The following is a 17136-nucleotide window of genomic DNA, read 5'->3' as shown; positions in this document are numbered from 1 at the left end:
GGAAATAGCAGATGATGATGCTCAGGAAAGTCTATGACTAGCAGCACTGGCAATATGGAGGTAATAATACACGAGGAACTGTATGGACAAAGGACACGTGCAGGTAGTCAGTGGTCTGCGGTAGCAAGTTGTACCACTGCTATAGTGAGGAGGAATGTCCAACAGAAACGAGGAGGTGATGAGAGTCAGCGGTCTGCGGATAGCAAGTTGTACCGCTGTCTGAGTGAAGGAATGGAATCCAAGTGGAGGTATCCGGGGAGTCAGTGGTCTGCGTTTAGCAAGTGGTACCACTGCTATGTGAGAGGATACTGGAACAGGTGATACTGGAAACAGGGATCAGTGGTCTGCCACTAGCAAGTTGTACCACTGAAATATATATGTGAGGAGGTGCACGGGGAGAGACTGCAACACAAGATATACACTGGCACCTTAAACTTGATCCACAGTAATATGCACAATATATATATATATATGACTGAACAGCACTGCAATAATAGAAAGTCTCTTGAAGTAATCCGGCACGAGATAACACAGTCAATGATGGCAATAGACTCAGCGGATAGCAAACTCCAGAGGAGAACCAACACAGTCCAGCAAGATATGCAATACACCAGCACAGTCAATGAGAAGTATGCATACCGTGGTTCAGGAGCAGGCAGTCAGACAGGAGTGCAGAGATACCTGAACGGCCGGAGGCCGGCAGGATACAAAGTCCCTGGATGGGTGAAGCGGTGGTCTAGTAGGTGCAGCGCACAGGGAGGTAGACCAGCAGGGAAACAAATATACAGGAATCAGTAGAGCGTGGAACTGGACTCCTGGAGGACCCTGGAGAATGGCGATGGTCTAGCAGAGGGGAAAGTAGAGAGACACGAATCCAATGCTGACAGGCGGGTAGAGACCAGCGGGAACACAGGAAAGCGTGGAGAGCGGATCAGCAGTAGATGGATGAGTAGAGCTGAGGAGTAGCAGCAGCAGATCTCTGCGGACACACGGAGGTAGCCAATAGCAACCAGCAGGTGCAGTAACGATGGCACACGGGAGAGCAGAGTTGAACTGGAACTGTTGATCACGGAGAGTAGCGGATAGCAATAGTGGCAGCAGTCTCGAGGAAACACGGGAGAGTTGAGATGAACTGAAGACTGAAGCGCACAGAGGCAGCAGATAGGAATCAGCCAAACAGTCACGATGAAACACAGACGAGTTGCAGGTTGAAGACTGTAGTGCACGGAGGCAGCGGATAGGAATCAGCTAACAGTCACGATGAAACACAGACGAGTTGCAGGTTGAAGACTGTAGTGCACGGAGGCAGCGGATAGGAATCAGCTAACAGTCACGATGATGAACAGGTGAGTGGATGTGGATTGAAGACTGTAGTGCACGGAGGCAGCGGATAGGAATCAGCTAACAGTCCCAATAATACATGGTAGAGTTGAAGTGGTTAGAAGACTGTAGTGCACGGAGGCAGCGGATAGGAATCAGCTCACAGTCACGATGATACACAGAAGGGTAGATGTGGTTTGGAAACCACAGAGGTAGAAGTGGTTTGGAAACCACAGGAATCAGCAGCGCTGAATAAACGAGGAAACACCTTCAGAGACTCATGGGGAATGAGACTCCAAGATCAGGCAACGTGGTGTTGACCACAGGTGCTTAATATAGGGAGTGTTGCCTGATCTGCCAATTAAGTTAAAGGAACATACACTGAAGGATTTAGAAAGGGCTGCGCATGCGCAGTCCCTCAGGATGGAGGACGGCCACGGTTCCTAAATGTCCGGGAAGAAGCACTCACAGTCCGGTGAGTGACACATGTGCAAGGAAGTCTGATAGCAGAAAGTACTAACGAAGTTTTGTGATGAAGTGTCATGTCTGCTCTGGCCAAAGACCTCATCAGGGGGTCGTTACTGTGTGGCCTTTGCCAGAGTGAATTTCATAGATAAGTTTAAATTTTGTTAGCCTTGAAATGTATGTAAATTCATGTTTGTGTCAATAGAGTATATCCTGTTTCTAAAAATAGACTGTTTCTGAACTGTATAAAAGAGAAGTACTGGGAGCATGTTAGTGTTCTTCTGAATTGTCATCTGACCTGATCACACTGGAACCTTCCACCAGTGTGGGTGAGCAAATAAACCATCTTGCTTTAAAGACCTGCTTGGAATCATCTTCAATATTGCTGTTTTCCTGTGATCTACAAATTAGACCCTAAAATCTAATCCGTTCTCCGGCTGTCTCTGCGGTTTGGACCCAAGCTATTACAGTGCCAACGCTCTGCGCTACCCAGCAGCCCTGGTTAGTGTGATAGGCCAGGGGGCATTCACAGTAACCCGGATCCATAGCAAGAGGTCCGGAGTTACCAGCCAGGTACACCAGCAAGGAGACACGCTAGCAGCGTCAGTGACCCAGAAGAAACCTGTTTCTGGGTGCCGGTATAGGAGCCCAGTGGTGGCAGCTCGTGTAAGCCTGTCCTACTGCGGCAAGAGGGCGCTTTTTGGATAACGAAAGGGAACGGTGGCAAAGTAAGCCCAGCCGGTTTCTCGCAACAACAGACAGGTTGGCATAGGCGGTCCATCCTGTCACAATATTTAAAGGTTGTCTAAGAACTGGATACACCCATTAGTCTCTATTAGTTATAAATGGTATTACATAATCTTAAGGGATTGATAAATTACAAGTAGATTCATTATGTTTGATTTCTAGGATAGTCGTATTTATTAATTCTAGCTCGATGTATACCCCTTGATTGTATGTTATATGATCACCCTGATCTACGTGTTAGATCATAAATAAGTGTATGCTATATTCAGCCAGATACTTATATGCAAATTTTATAGAGCAAAAAATCCCAGAATTATGTATCTACTCCGTGCTACCTGTAGTATTATATATATTATCTGCTATGTTTCATTTATCAGTAACATGCAAAAAGTATCATTAATATAGACAGATTATGTAGTAACACTGCTCCGATAGAATTCAGACAACCTGAATTATAAAGAACGGATTGATCTAGACCTCATAGTACTTAGGTTCTAATGGCAGGTGAAATAGTATAGGTCATCCTGATCACTAACAAGTAATTGTCGGGACCTCTACAGAAATGTCAGTGCTAATAGGTACTGAGAAAGTCTCTGCCTGACAATCGGTCTCTCTAAATACACTGATCATCTGCTCGAATGTGCAGGAGTTACTGGGTGATCTAATTGTTCCTTTTTATTCATAATTTTAAGTGGACATAGGGTGCATCCAGTGAAACCGAGGCATGTTTTGCTGGTGCTCAGCTTTCTCACGGCAAACCTTTCTCACGGTTTACAGTGAGAAAGCTAGTTTTGGTATTAGTAGTGCTATTCAAAATTTGACTTTAAAAATCAGCTTTCTAATGTACTAATTAATTGTTGAATATTGTATAGTTATACCCTAGCATTTGGTTAATTACTAACAATCACAGTTGGAGAAAAAAACATTTCTACAATATAAAATTTATAGGAAAGGATAGGACATAATGGATGTAATACTATTGTCCCAGAGGAAATTATTTAACAACATGACTCAAGGTTACGGTAGTTAAATTTTGCTATACCCCAGCGGAATTGTTAGCAACTGGAAGATAACCTTGAGTCTACAGAATCCTATAAAGCTGGATCTCTTGAGGGTTTTAAGAAAAAATGCAACAATTTTAAAAAATTTAAATGGCTGTCCTTGTTTTTGGTCCTCTAATTCTGTCAAGAGTACACATATTGTTTCACTATAAGTGACAGGATTGACCACCTATGCCACTCTGTCAGTTATGTTGCTGGGAACTGACTGGGCTTATCTCCCCTTTCTCCCAAATTCACCGTCTAATCGTAGTAGGAGGAGCTTACGATGCTGCCACCACTGGACTCCTTATCGGCATCCAGAACCGCGTCCTTCCTGAAGATCAGGGTTTGCTGAGGATGGTTCCCCCCTGGCCTATCACACTGGCCAGAGCTGCTTGGTAGCGGGCAGAGCGGTGGTACTAGATGGTGAGTCCAAACCTCAGAACAGCCAGATAACGGATTAGAGTTGAGTCTAATCTGCAGGTCACAGGAATTACAGCAGGGAAGTAGTTGTCAAGCAGGCTCTTGAAGCAAATGATGTTTATTAGCCCAAGTGTCCTAATAAGGATAGTTCACACTAGTGATCAGAAGGTCAGATGTAACAATAATACATTACATGGTCAAGCAGAGCATCTTTTTATACAGATTCTGAAACAAATTCGGGCAGTGGGAGAACCAGCCCCCTGATCCGAAATGGCTCCACTAAGACTGATAAATCACATTCAATAGTTAACATTAGGATTTAATTTATTCTTTAACCGTGGAGCTAACGCAATTTAAGCTTTAACAAAATTTACATCAATCTGCGATATCCTCAATCACTGGCTGCTTGCATTATTCAGACAGGTTCTGAGATGCACGATGAAAAGCCACACAGGACAGAAAGGCAGCTATGTATACAGACTACAGCATGTGTTTGTTACTTCACATTAAAATACTTACTTAGCATTTCCTGCTATCAGCAAAACAGATTTCCTCTAACAAACATTTCTAATACACAAATATAACAGCATCAAAATCAGTACATTTGCAATAATATATATCAGCGCACTGTGCTAATAATTTAAATATATTTATAAAATAAGATATTTATAAGTGATTCAGCCACACTATACTTCAAGCAGCAGCAAATGAGATTGGCAGAGGTCCCAGCTATATATGAATGCAAATACTGGGGAGGGGGGGATACTTTCTCTGTCCCGATTCTGGGGGAAGTCCCATCATCTTGATAGTCATGACTACAGCCAACAGTGTTGGAAGGTATGTCCCACAACACAGCAGTGAATGGATGCAGCATAGCAAGGCAAGGGGGTTAGGGAAGGTCTAACACATGGTTATCCAACCCGCGGCCCGCGGGCCGCATGCGACCCAGCATGCCTGTAAATGTGGCCCAGCAGGAGTTTTGGTTGTGGCAAGGGGGCAGCGCTGTTAATGGAAAAAAAAATCCTGCCCAAAAAAAAAAAAAAAGAAAATACTTACCTTGTGGTCACGTCAGCTGGCGCTTCGGCTCCCTCCCTGGTCTCCTCCTCCGTGTGGCGCTCGCAGTGAATGTCGGGGGTGACATCATCACACCCGACATCCATTGCGTAGCGTAGCACAGCACAGAGGAGTCACCCGTGCGAACTATCAGCAGCAGTGAAAGATTATCCAGTATCTTATTGTTACTCTGAATTTGGACTTTCTGCACCATGCAATTATGAACTAGCTGTGTTCTCTGTATGTATCTAATATAAATATTAAGAGATGATTGTATTTTTAATATTTTAAACCATTTTAAATGTGCAGTGCTCAGTAGGGTGAAAATATCACCCACTGTTACCCTCATCGGAGGCTGCTCCATGAGCCATTTTTCCCGCCACCCTATCTTTAAATCTCTGTAGATTTCTATTAGTCCTCCTGATGCTACCTATATCGGTGACCATTTCAAACTGGTCAATAAAAAAAATGATTCATGGGTGCAGAAAGAGAGGAAAAAAAAGTTTTTGGCATATAATTCCCCGAACCCCACTAAGGAGCCGATGCAAGTAAGTTAAATTGTAGCTGGTAATGGGACTACTGCTTTAATCATGATTCTGCAACAGGTTTCCTAACTCTTACTAACTTCATTTCCAAGTAAGTTTAATATGTTAACTATGTTTTCTATGGTTTTTTTGATGATCAGCTATCGTTAGTGTTAGTGTATTTTATGTGCGGCCCAAACCAACTCGTCGTCTTTCAATGTGGCCCAGGGAAGCTAAAAGGTTGGACACCCCTGACTTAACTTAAGTGTTAGACTCTAACACTTAAGTTATAAACACAGCCCTGGGAATGTAGCTATGCCCTAATAGTTATGTGACTTTCCCCCATCATAGAGAGGCCACAACCCCTTTCTTACAGTGTATTGATTTAAAAAATTTGAATGTTGAGAGGTATGCCATAGGGAAGAGACAGAATTTATTACTAATCTTATATAAAGTGAATAACACCTTTAAGAACTGCACTTGTTGATAATGAAATACAATTCTGTGGTAATCTTTACTCAAATGCAGTTTCTGCTAGGATTAAATCAAATTTTCTTTAAGGTGCTAATTTTTACTCCACCACTTAGAGTAACTGTTAGGTAAAAACAGTACTAGCACACACATGTTCATATTGAGAAGATAATTGCGACACACACATAGCTATGCAATGGTAACTTAAAACTTTATTCGTGGGGGTGGCTGTTTAATATCTTGTAGCAGTGCCAGCCAGATTATACCTATAATCTTGTGTTGGCAGTAACTCTTGCTCATGTACATAGTGAATCATGAAACATTCGGAGCATAATATTTAACCGCAAATTTATACTAATGAGTAATGAGTCACTGTTAATGAGTGACTCATCTCATGTTGCTTTGTTAATGTAATTTTCAGCAGGAATGATTTTATAGCATGAAACATGATTCCAGATAGGGTGTGTCTGCAAGAATGCTACTTTGGCGTCCAGCCATTGAGATGCAGCAGTCATTGCAGTGTTTGTGGAACATGCTTTTTGAACTCAAAATATAGATTATATTAATCTACAAATCAACAAAACTAATAATAATACTTATATTTCATACTTAATTTATATTGCTATTTGTATATAATTTATTCTCTATAATAGTGAGACAAACATGGAGAGCAAACTGTTATGTTGTGCACAGTCAGTGTCTGCCTTGCTGTCTCTTGACAGCTTAAGCTGACACACTAGACAGCAGTTAATCGCATCATGTACAGAAGGAGTTAGAAGATTAAAGCTATTACAGTGATTGATATGGAAGATTTGAAGTGTTGGTGATAGATATTGTCCTTTTATATCTGTAGTGAAAAAGTCCATAAAAGCAAATAGAAAGGGTGTGAGTAGGTGGAAGAAAGTGGAATGTGCACTTACAAGAAGACCGATTACAATATGTAATACATGTTACTGTTTTCACATATAAGAGTTGGAGCATGAATTGATGAAAGTATAAGTGATGGAAATTTTTAAAAAAATCTCTACTATATATTACCTGGGGACGTTTCATGGTACCCAGTTATCATTATCAACATTGGACCATTAAACTGTACTGTACACCCTTATAATATTCTTTGAGGGGCATTATCTCCAAGATAACAAATAAAAAGGATAACCAGCAAAAACAATCAATGGAGGAAGAAGATCAAAGATGGAGAGCAGATGAATGACTCCATGACCAAAATATTTGTAAGGAAAACCACCATCCATTAATGATGTAGACAAGTGCCGTCCACCCGGTAGCCCATCAGGCCGCATTCTATGGCCCATGGCATGATGGTCAGCATTGATACTACCACCACTATGAAGTTAACCGGTCTCTCTGACTGCTTCAGTTCCACTCCGCCTTCACAGCAACAAGTTGTGCCATTAGTTGAAACCACTATTGCTCTGTGACAAAAAGACGTCTAATGTTACATTATGAAACTAATGTGATTTTATTGCATGAAATCCTGGTGGTTTAATTGGCTGAAGCCACCTGTGATTGGAATAAAGCCTCATAATTTAATTTGGTGCTTCCTCTCCATTACACTATCAGGGCATCGTCTTCCATTCCAGGATGGAGAAAACACTTACCATCATGGTGAGAGCAAAACACGATGATGGGTTTAAGTAGGCTGACACAGGTCTGTATTTTGTTCTCAGTAGACTAAGATTGTTTATGGTGAGTTTGAAATGTGAGGTTGATTTGTGGTTTGTTTATCTGCACACATGGCTGTATATGGTGGTAGATACAAGACTGGTGGATACAGGGCTATAATAGGTGGCATGATACTGCATTGGGAATAATGCTGTTATTGTTGTTAAGAATATATGTGGCGGGTATGGGGATGAACAGAAGGCTGTATGTGGTGAATATGAAACTAGGGTGGGCACAAGGCTGTTAATTTGAGCACAGAGTTACATGGATACAGGGCTACATATATTTGGCATGGTAATGTATTTGTGTAACTACGGCTGTTATGCTTGACATAAGGTTGGATACAGGGATATGCGGTTATATGAGGTGGATATTAGGCTGTGTATATAACGGGTATTGCAAACCACACACACACTAAGCACTATGGGCCTTACAGAGTTGGATGTAAGGCCAAATTTCAGAACCAAAATTCTACTTTGTTTTACTGTTTGCAGTAAAATGTAATTTGCATGTGATGTGACGTGTGTGTCATTGTAGTCTTATCCTGAACAAGATCCCAATGGCTGAAGACCAAATCGACATGGAATTCAACAACACTGGTTATAGTAAAATATATGGTCTCATTATGATGGTCACAATGAACAGCACAAGGCCATATGTTATAACCATGGGTTTATAATTATATACAGAACTTAGTTTGAAGATAAAGACTTTTGTGTGACAAATAATAGTTTAAAGTTTGGTTTAACTTACATAGTTTGAAATGTCCTTCCCCACAGCAAACAGACAGTGTGTGTGTGTCAGGGCAAACAAAACCACTGATGGGAGTTTCCTCTTAAAGGGAAGGTGGGTGTGTCACCTGCCCCTCAAGCTAGGGCTGTGGGAGGAGTGTCATGTATAAAACCTTGCTTGTTTCATTGTTTAGGGAGACCAACACTGAGGAAGCTGGCTGGTCTTTAGAGAGCTTGGGGTATAGTTACTAAACTGCGGGTTTGAAAAAGTGGAGATGTTGCCTATAGCAACCAATCAGGTTCTAGCTGTCATTTTGTAGAGTGTACTAAATAAATGATAGCTAGAATCTGATTGGTTGCTATAGGCAACATCTCCACTTTTTCAAACCCCTGCAGTTTAGTAAATCTGGCCCCTGGTCTCTTTCAGCAGCAATTGGCACTTGCCACAAGTGGTGTCAGAAGTGGACTGCTCAGGGAAGCAAGTTTCCGCTACCCAACCCGCTCAGGCGTTAACATGGTGGAAGTGTTGAGAACCCTCGTGAATGTGGCCACTGCGCAGCAAGAGCAGCAAGCCCAGGTGCTACGAGTCGCCGAGGCACAGTGGAAAACAGCAGGCTCTTAAGGGAAGAGTTAGTCCAGGTGAGGCGTAACAGAAATGAACCACCTGGTCTGGCTCTGCAGAAAATGTCACCAGCTGATGACGTAGAAGCATATCTGGTGTCCTTTGAGAGAGTTATGAAAAGGGAAAAATGGCCTCCTGGTCTGAGAGTCTGGTGCCATATCTGACTGGTGAAGCTCAGCGAGCTTATATGGATCTGGATGAGGACCAAGCCTTTGAATAATCGTGTCTAAAGTCTGAGATATTGAGGCATTTAGCTGGCAAAATGCAGAGAAAGCATACAAGCAGCAATGCACCTAGTTTAAAGATAGATTTATGTGTGACAAATAATAGTTTAAAGTTTGGTTTAACTTGCATAGTTTGAAATGTCCTTCCTCACAGCAAACAGACAGGGTGTGTCTGTGTCGAGGTAAACAGAACCACCGATGGGAGTTTCTTCTCAAAGGGAAGGTGGGTGTGTCACCTGCCCATCAAGCTAGGGCTGTGGGAGGAGTGTCATGTTTAAAACCTTGCTTGTTTCATTGTTCGGGGAGGAGTCCTCTAGCCTAAGAAACTTGGATGCACGACTACCTACGCTCACTAGTGAGGATATTGATGAGGAAGGTGTTGTCGGTGTAGATTGCAGGTGCCGGGATTTAGCTGAGAGAATGGAGCTAACTGATGCTGGACTGCTTATTGTTATTTTTTTAGCATAAGTTTCAGATTTTCCCAACAGTTTGCAATGAACTCGCTTCAAATGATGTAACATTGATGACCTTCCTAGATGGTTAAGGTTTTGACCTCTACTGACTGTGGCTTACAAACGCTACAAATGGCTAGACAACTGTTGTCAGGATTTGGGTAAAAATAATTCCACACATGACAAGTCAATACAGTCAACTATATGCCGCCAATTTTCCTCATCTTTTGAATACACTCAAACGAGATCTTGAGAAATGGGATAAGCTGTATATCTCCTGGCTAGGCCGCATTACAGCAGTAAAAATGAATCTAGTTCCACGAATTTTGTATCTCTTTCAGACGCTCCCTATTAGGGTACTCTCACTGCCTCTTAAAACCCTTCAGAAACAAATTATACGGTTTATCTGGGCAGGCAAACGGCCCCGAGTCCAGGTCCGTACGCTCCATCGTCAAACCTCGGAGGGAGGACTAGGTCTCCTAAACATCTCAAAATATTACATTGCTACGCACTTGACCCAATTAGTTTTATTTCACTCCCCGCCGGGTACAAGATTATGGGTTGATATAGAGGCTAATCTCATCCAACTGCTCTCGCCTTACACCCTTTTATGGATCTCAATCAAACACCGTCCACCACTTCTATCGCTTCCTTCGTCTACTCGTTTCTCACTCCAGATTTGGGACTACAGTACTCGCGCTTTTCATTTGATAGCTAATCCTGAAATTATGTTTCCGCTGTGGAATAACCCAGCCTTCCCCCCTGGACAACAACAGTCCTTCTCTCAGCACTGGATTAGTCGCGGGCTCTGGTTCCTGACAGATATAGCACCCATGCGAATTTTTCCTGAATTTGCAGACCTGCAGCAGATATATGCCATTCCCCATAAATGCTTTTATCAATATCTTCAGTTAAGGCATCTATTTTTCTCTCTTATAGCGTTTAAAAACTTTTATCAACTTACGCCTTTAGAAACATTTTGTCAAAATAGATCTCCTCCAACTGGCTTAATCTCTACATTCTACAGTCTTCTGGTGGCATTTCGTCAACCTTTCAAGAGTCGTTATGAGTTAAAGTGGGAAGAAGACTTAGGAACGGAACTGGAAGATGATGATTGGGCTGAAATCAGGACTCGAATCGCTAAATGCTCTATTTGTGTGCGGACCAAGGAGAATGCGTATACGTTACTCTACAGGTGGTATCTGGTTCCCACTCGCCTAAGAGCTATATTTCCAGATGCTTCCAACTCTTGTTGAAGAGCCTGTGGACAAGAAGGCTCTTTTTTGCACATTTGGTGGTCTTGTCCCAAGATGGTCAGATTCTGGCAAAAGGTGCATAAATTTGTCCGTAGAGTTACCACAATACAAATTCCTCCCTGCCCTTCCTATTCACTCCTACACAGACCAATTCCTGACGCAGATAGGCATGAAACAGCACTAGTGAGCCATATTCTCAATGCTGCCAAGTGAGCATTTGCAGCAAGTTGGAAGCGTTTGGAATCCCCTACGCTGCCTGAAATAATCAATAGGGTTTGGCAGACTTACAGCTGCAAACATATTACGAGTATACTTAATGACCGACCTATCAAATTCCAAAATACCTGGCAACCTTGGCTTACTTCTTGCGGAGCAGAGCAATCAAACACATTTTTGAGGTAGATTCTGACATAAGTTTAATACCATATTTCATACTAAATATCTGAGACTCGTTAAGGCACCGGGTTGAGATCCCTCCCTCCTTTATCTCCTCCCTTCCCTCCCTCTCCATTTCTTTTCCCTCTTGCCTCGTTACTTGCCTTCATCCTTCTTTCCCAAATCTTATTTTCCCCCTCTTCTCTTTCCCTTTTCTTGTACATTGCCCCTCCTTCCTCCCTTTATTTCTGTTGATGTCTTATATTATTATAACAAAAGTTCTTAATAACTTTGTATACTGATTGAGCGATTTATGTCCTAACCTAAATGCTGTTAAAACTTGAAAAAACTTCCAATAAAAATTATGTTTAAAAAAAAATAAAAAAAATAATTCCACACATAAGAGGTGGATTTTTTGGCCTTATGCCCAGGCATGACAATGGCCTTTTTCTTATCACTGGCTGGATCTGCATCCACTGGTGCAGGATTTACACAAACAACATCATCCTCATCAACTTTCTCATTGGCGCCGTTGTCAGCTACACAAATATCCCCCTCATCCTGTTGCAAATCCAAAGTGGTATCCTCAATTTGTGCATCACCGGCTACACTAACAGGCACACAGCTAGCTTACGTTAATAACTAGAATTTTGGATTTAATTACACCTCTAAGTCCAACTATTGAGCAGGATAATATCCTAAATATATGAGGTTGTGTTCTTATATTTATCTTGTCAGCTGGTTATTATTTCTTAAGATCAGATATTACCAATGGAATAAATTCCATGTGTGGCAAGTTTTAATTATTTTAAGCACACACTTCACTTATATTTTGCTGTCTTTTAACAATTCATTTTTAATTGTTACTAATAAAAGTTATGTTTTATATTTATTTTGGTGCATATTTATATTATTATTTGTGGGATAATCATAATGCACTTCTATTATAGCAGGGTTCTCTTTTTTGTGGATTTTCAAATGTATTCATGTCAGTGAATCCGAATTGACATATGAAACCTCATCGGTTCACCAATATTATATACACCCTTTTTTCTTTTCTTTGTTTACGCTATATTGTAGATGTATTTTGCTAGCACCTCCTTAAATATCATACAAAATTTTGATTATTTGGAGTAACCGGTGACTACGGCATTCTAATTTTGTTGTCTAGTGCGACAGTTTTCTCTGTCTATATAACGCCACCAATATTGTTAGAGCATTACAGCGGGGAGAATTCCATCACATTCCCTGTTTTGCTCACACAATTAACTTGGTGGTACAGAGCTTTTTAACAAATGAAAGTGACATGCAGGAGATGCTGTCTGGGTCCCACAATATTCCGGGTCATTTTCGGCATTCTGCAACAGCATGTAGGAGATTGCAGCAGCTGCAAGAAGAATAGAATTTGAGGGGGAATGTATTTTAGTCCAGCGCAGTGGAGACTATTTTCCGTGTTGTGCAAGGTGCTGAAACCACTCAAAATAGCCACCTGTGAAGTGAGTTCAGACACTGTTAGCTTGAGTCAAGTGATTCACCTAATTAGACTTTTGGAAAAGCAGCTAGAGAAACTGAAGGAGGAAATGAAACAAAGCAATTCTGCTAACTATGTTGGACTTGTAGATCAAGTACTTTATTCCCTTCGCCAGGAGCCAAGAGTTATCAACATCTTGAAATCGGACCACTACATTTTAGCAACTGTGCATGATCCTAGCTTTAAGAACTATGTCTTCTCTTTCTTTCCAACTGACCCAGATCTCAAGAGATGCAATGAGCTCCTTGTCAGCAAGCTGACAGCTCAAGTGGTACATGACACAAAGACCTTTCCTCCCTCAGTTTCTTTGGCAACTGCTGCTAGGAAATTACTTAGCTTTTACAAGACACCCAGTGGTGATGCAGATAAGTCAGCACAACATTTTGACATCTGGTCTAAAAGAATTGTCCAAAAATCGTGACAGCTCTGTCGTAAAATGAACTACAAATGTCATGAGAAAGGCCATTACCGGCAATTACATCAAAGGAAAGAGACTTTTGTAATGGTGGATTCCAGTGGGGATAAATTAGTATTGTGTGAGGATGATGTACACACTGATGAGGGTGAAGATGATGACAGTGTAGATTGCAGATGATGGGATCTAGCAGAGAGAAGGAAGCTAGCTGTTGTTGGAATGCCTATTAATATTTTGGGTAGAGTGGCATGTTGCCAATTTTATGTTTTTCTACAGTAAACTGTCCCTTTATTAAAGAGGTGTTTTTTCCTTTATCAATGTAAAAGCGTTTTTTTTTCTTCTAGATTTCAGTTTCCCTGACTTCAACCCATTATGCCCTTGAGCATAGACTTTAGTAAATGACGTAGAAGGACTAGTATCATCATGACTGGTGCCAACAGCTGGTTGCCGTTTTGATGCCGCTGTGCTATGGCACTGGAGTCTGACAGGAACACTGCTACCCCTTCTGTTTCTGTGTGAGCAGTGGCACTGAGCAATAGCACTGTGCAATGTCACTTGAGACTGGAGAGTGACAAGAACACTGCTACCCCTGTTTCTGTGTGACCAATGGCACTGAGACTGGAGAGGGACAAGAACAATGTGACTGGAGACTGGATAGTGACAAGAACACTGCCTCCCCTGTTTCTGTGTGACCAATGTCACTGGAGACTTTTAAGAACACTGCCACCCCTATTGTTTCTGTTTAAGCAATGACGCTGAGCAATAGCACTGACACTGGAGACTGCCTAGAACGCTGCTACCCCTTCTGTGTCTGTCTGTAAGATGGAGCTGGATTACCTTGAAGGGCGGTAGTTATAGAATCTAAAACTCACAAGATCCGATGACGCAACAATGGCGTTTTGCTTAGTTTTCAGTTCCGAGGACATGCGAAAGCAGCGAGCCGGCTTGGCTCGGCACTCGGATCTGTGTTGTTCTGGTGGGCTCAGTTTTCCGAAAACCGAGCCCAAGCATCTTTAATATATATAGTGAGAAAGTGAATGGTAGAGGCTGGGAACGGAGGTTCTATTAGAGATCACCTGGGGTCTGTGGTTTTATAAGGAGGGTTTGTCTGTGTCCCCTGTTAATTCTGTTTGTGACAAGTGTTGGTAGAATATATAGGATAGTTAGGATTTTGTTTTTTTGTTAGCGATCAGATGAACAGAGTAATTTTCTATTATATATATTTGCCCAAATATCAACGACTTTTTCATTTTGATTGTTTTCTTTCTCTTTTTTATATATATTACAGCATGATGGAAAGCCATATTGCCACAAGCCCTGCTATGCCACATTATATGGACCAAAAGGTATGTTAAATATTTTAGAATTACACAACTTGTAATCTATATTAATATACTTGAAAATATCAAATATAGCAAATGAGACACTGCTGAATGCAAATAATATTGAGCTAACCGGAGACAGATGTATGCAGGGAATAATACAACTGTATCACATTAGCACATGGAAGCAGCCAAGCTTACACTTTGGTAAGACACTGCATGAACACATTGATGCACAGACTACTCTAACAGATTTACCCACACTGCATTAAAAATGATAAAACACATAATAACAATAATTTGTTTTAGAGTTCACACCCTCCTCCCCTACGCTTTTTATGCCTCTGTATGCAAGCTACCAAGCTTTACCACCTCGTGGGGGCAACACCAAGTATCGTCCAGTATAGTTCAGTGCCAAGTTCTTCCCCCTAATGACATGACAATTAGTTGTCTATGTGATTTAGAGTCTATGACAATAATGGACCTAGGTCCTTCAGGCGTTATGCCCTGTCAGCATATAAGATCTGAGGTCATAAGTGAGTGAAGCTGAGTGGCTCGTTATTGTGCCCTTCTGTTTATAGGGCAAGTTGGGTTCTAAAATTTGTTTTTTGGGTACCCTGATTGTCAGATATGCAATTTATTCTTTTGAAAGCGAGACACTGACACTTGGGATCTGAGAACAGTAGTACTCTGATACCTAGAGTTTTACAAAATGGCACAATGATACTTGGGGGGTATATTTACTAAACTGCGGGTTTAAAAAAGTGGAGATGTTGCCTAAATCAACCAATCAGATACTAGCTATCATTTATTTAGTACAATTTACAAAATGACAGCTAGAATCTGATTGGTTGCTATAGGCAGCATCTCCACTTTTTCAAACCCACAGTTTAGTAAATATACCCCTTTGGGTCTTAGCTTTAAAAGCACCACCAGGATAAATAAGTTGGGCGTGAAGTGTGCTGCTTATCATCCCCTAATACCAGGCAGTTGTTGTAATTGTTTTTTATTTATGCCTTATCAATCTATTAATGCTTGACAATGATGCTGCTGTAACTGAAACTCACTATGCATCATATTTTTTTAAATTTTCAGTTGTTAGCTTCATTGTGCAGTACAGTGAAAAACATTACATTTCTGTTTAGTAAGAGGACACGCAAATATTTACAGAAGCACATGGCTTTCATGTTCGGTATTCTGTGCCTGTATTTTTATACAGAAATTCATTACATTATGTATGCAAACCATGCGTTTGTCATTTCCACTACAAATTAAATAATATAAGGTTAATTAGACCAGTAGGGATCAACCCAACTGTCAGTTTGTTATTGTTCTGGGACTCAAAATACCAGTGTGACATGGTCCTGGGACTCTCAAAAAATCTGATTTCCAATTAAGTGTACTGCAGACCTGAATTAGGGAACTTCACAAACAGGTTCTGGGACCCCATTTGAAGTCCTGACCCACAGGTTGCACATCTTTGGATTACACTATATTGAATAGACTAAACCATAAGCAAAAAGCTGTTTAGACTAAACAATGGCTTAACTTTCCCTGAATATTTTCTATTTATATACAAGAATTAATGACATTACTTCAATTGGTTTTGTTTTAAAATTACCACTTTGGACTTTTTCAGGAGTTAATATTGGAGGAGCTGGATCTTACATCTACAAGAAACCAAGTGAAGACAAACCTGTGTCCCCTACTCAAGAAACTCCAAAGCTTGAAGAGAAGAAATTGAGTGGCCCCTCAAAGAGTCTTTGCAAAGGTGAGATTACTGATCTTGATACCTGTAGAATTTGTGCTGAACACTCTCTGTATTTACCAGTGCCCTCAAGGCATTGTGGGTGTGACCAGCTCGTTATGTTGTCAGTTGGTAGCAGACATGCTTCTGGAAAGATCACACTACAGGAGAGCTTGGATTGAGCACATAGACTGAGGGACTGATTAATACACATTTCTACATGTCAGAAGCACAGAGACATGGCGCAAGGTTTTTGTCACATTAAACTCCTGGTTTTCGATAAACACACTGCAGACAACTAGCTCGTGTTTAAAAAGGAATGGAGAGTACACTGCATTGCTGGACTATCTGAAAAGTCAAATAAAAAGTGCAGGCATATACTTTCCTGAATTTAGATGAGGTTGATAAATCTTACATATTTGTATTTGAAGAGAGGGAGGACAGTGCAGACCATGAAGTGCTGATAAAAATGTTTGAAGAAATATGCTTACCTGAAGAAAGTAACCATGGACAGACACATATTCAACACTACCAACCAAGTGATATCATATATGTCAACACTTAACCTTTTGCCAAGGAAATATGATTTTAGTGTAATTTTAAATGAACTGTTAAGAGTTGTATGTGGTATACACAATGATGCTGTGCACACTCAATTGCTTAGAAAAAAAGACCATACATTAGAAAATGCATTCAAAATATGCATGCTCAACAGACATTCTGACAACATCACAA

The 17136-nt window shown here is 41.0% G+C and overlaps 1 protein-coding gene across 5 annotated transcripts in view; it reads left to right on the top strand.

Annotated features, from left to right (window-relative positions):
• The window catches only part of LOC142108916 (cysteine-rich protein 2-like), a 131355-nt gene that overhangs the window by 86906 nt on the left and 27313 nt on the right, over window positions 1–17136 (top strand). For 3 of the 5 annotated variants that reach the window (XM_075192893.1, XM_075192896.1, XM_075192894.1), the window contains 2 exons: window positions 14621–14678; window positions 16294–16425. In XM_075192893.1, coding sequence (XP_075048994.1) covers window positions 14621–14678; window positions 16294–16425 — 190 coding nt within the window. Of the gene's footprint in view, window positions 1–3976; window positions 3999–7630; window positions 7670–14620; window positions 14679–16293; window positions 16426–17136 lie in introns of those variants that run through there. The other 2 variants (XM_075192898.1, XM_075192897.1) reach the window with 2 other exon arrangements.

Source organism: Mixophyes fleayi, chromosome 12, assembly GCF_038048845.1.
Source record: "Mixophyes fleayi isolate aMixFle1 chromosome 12, aMixFle1.hap1, whole genome shotgun sequence".
Classification (NCBI taxonomy): domain Eukaryota; kingdom Metazoa; phylum Chordata; class Amphibia; order Anura; family Limnodynastidae; genus Mixophyes; species Mixophyes fleayi.
This window is presented reverse-complemented; position numbering and strand designations above follow the sequence as displayed.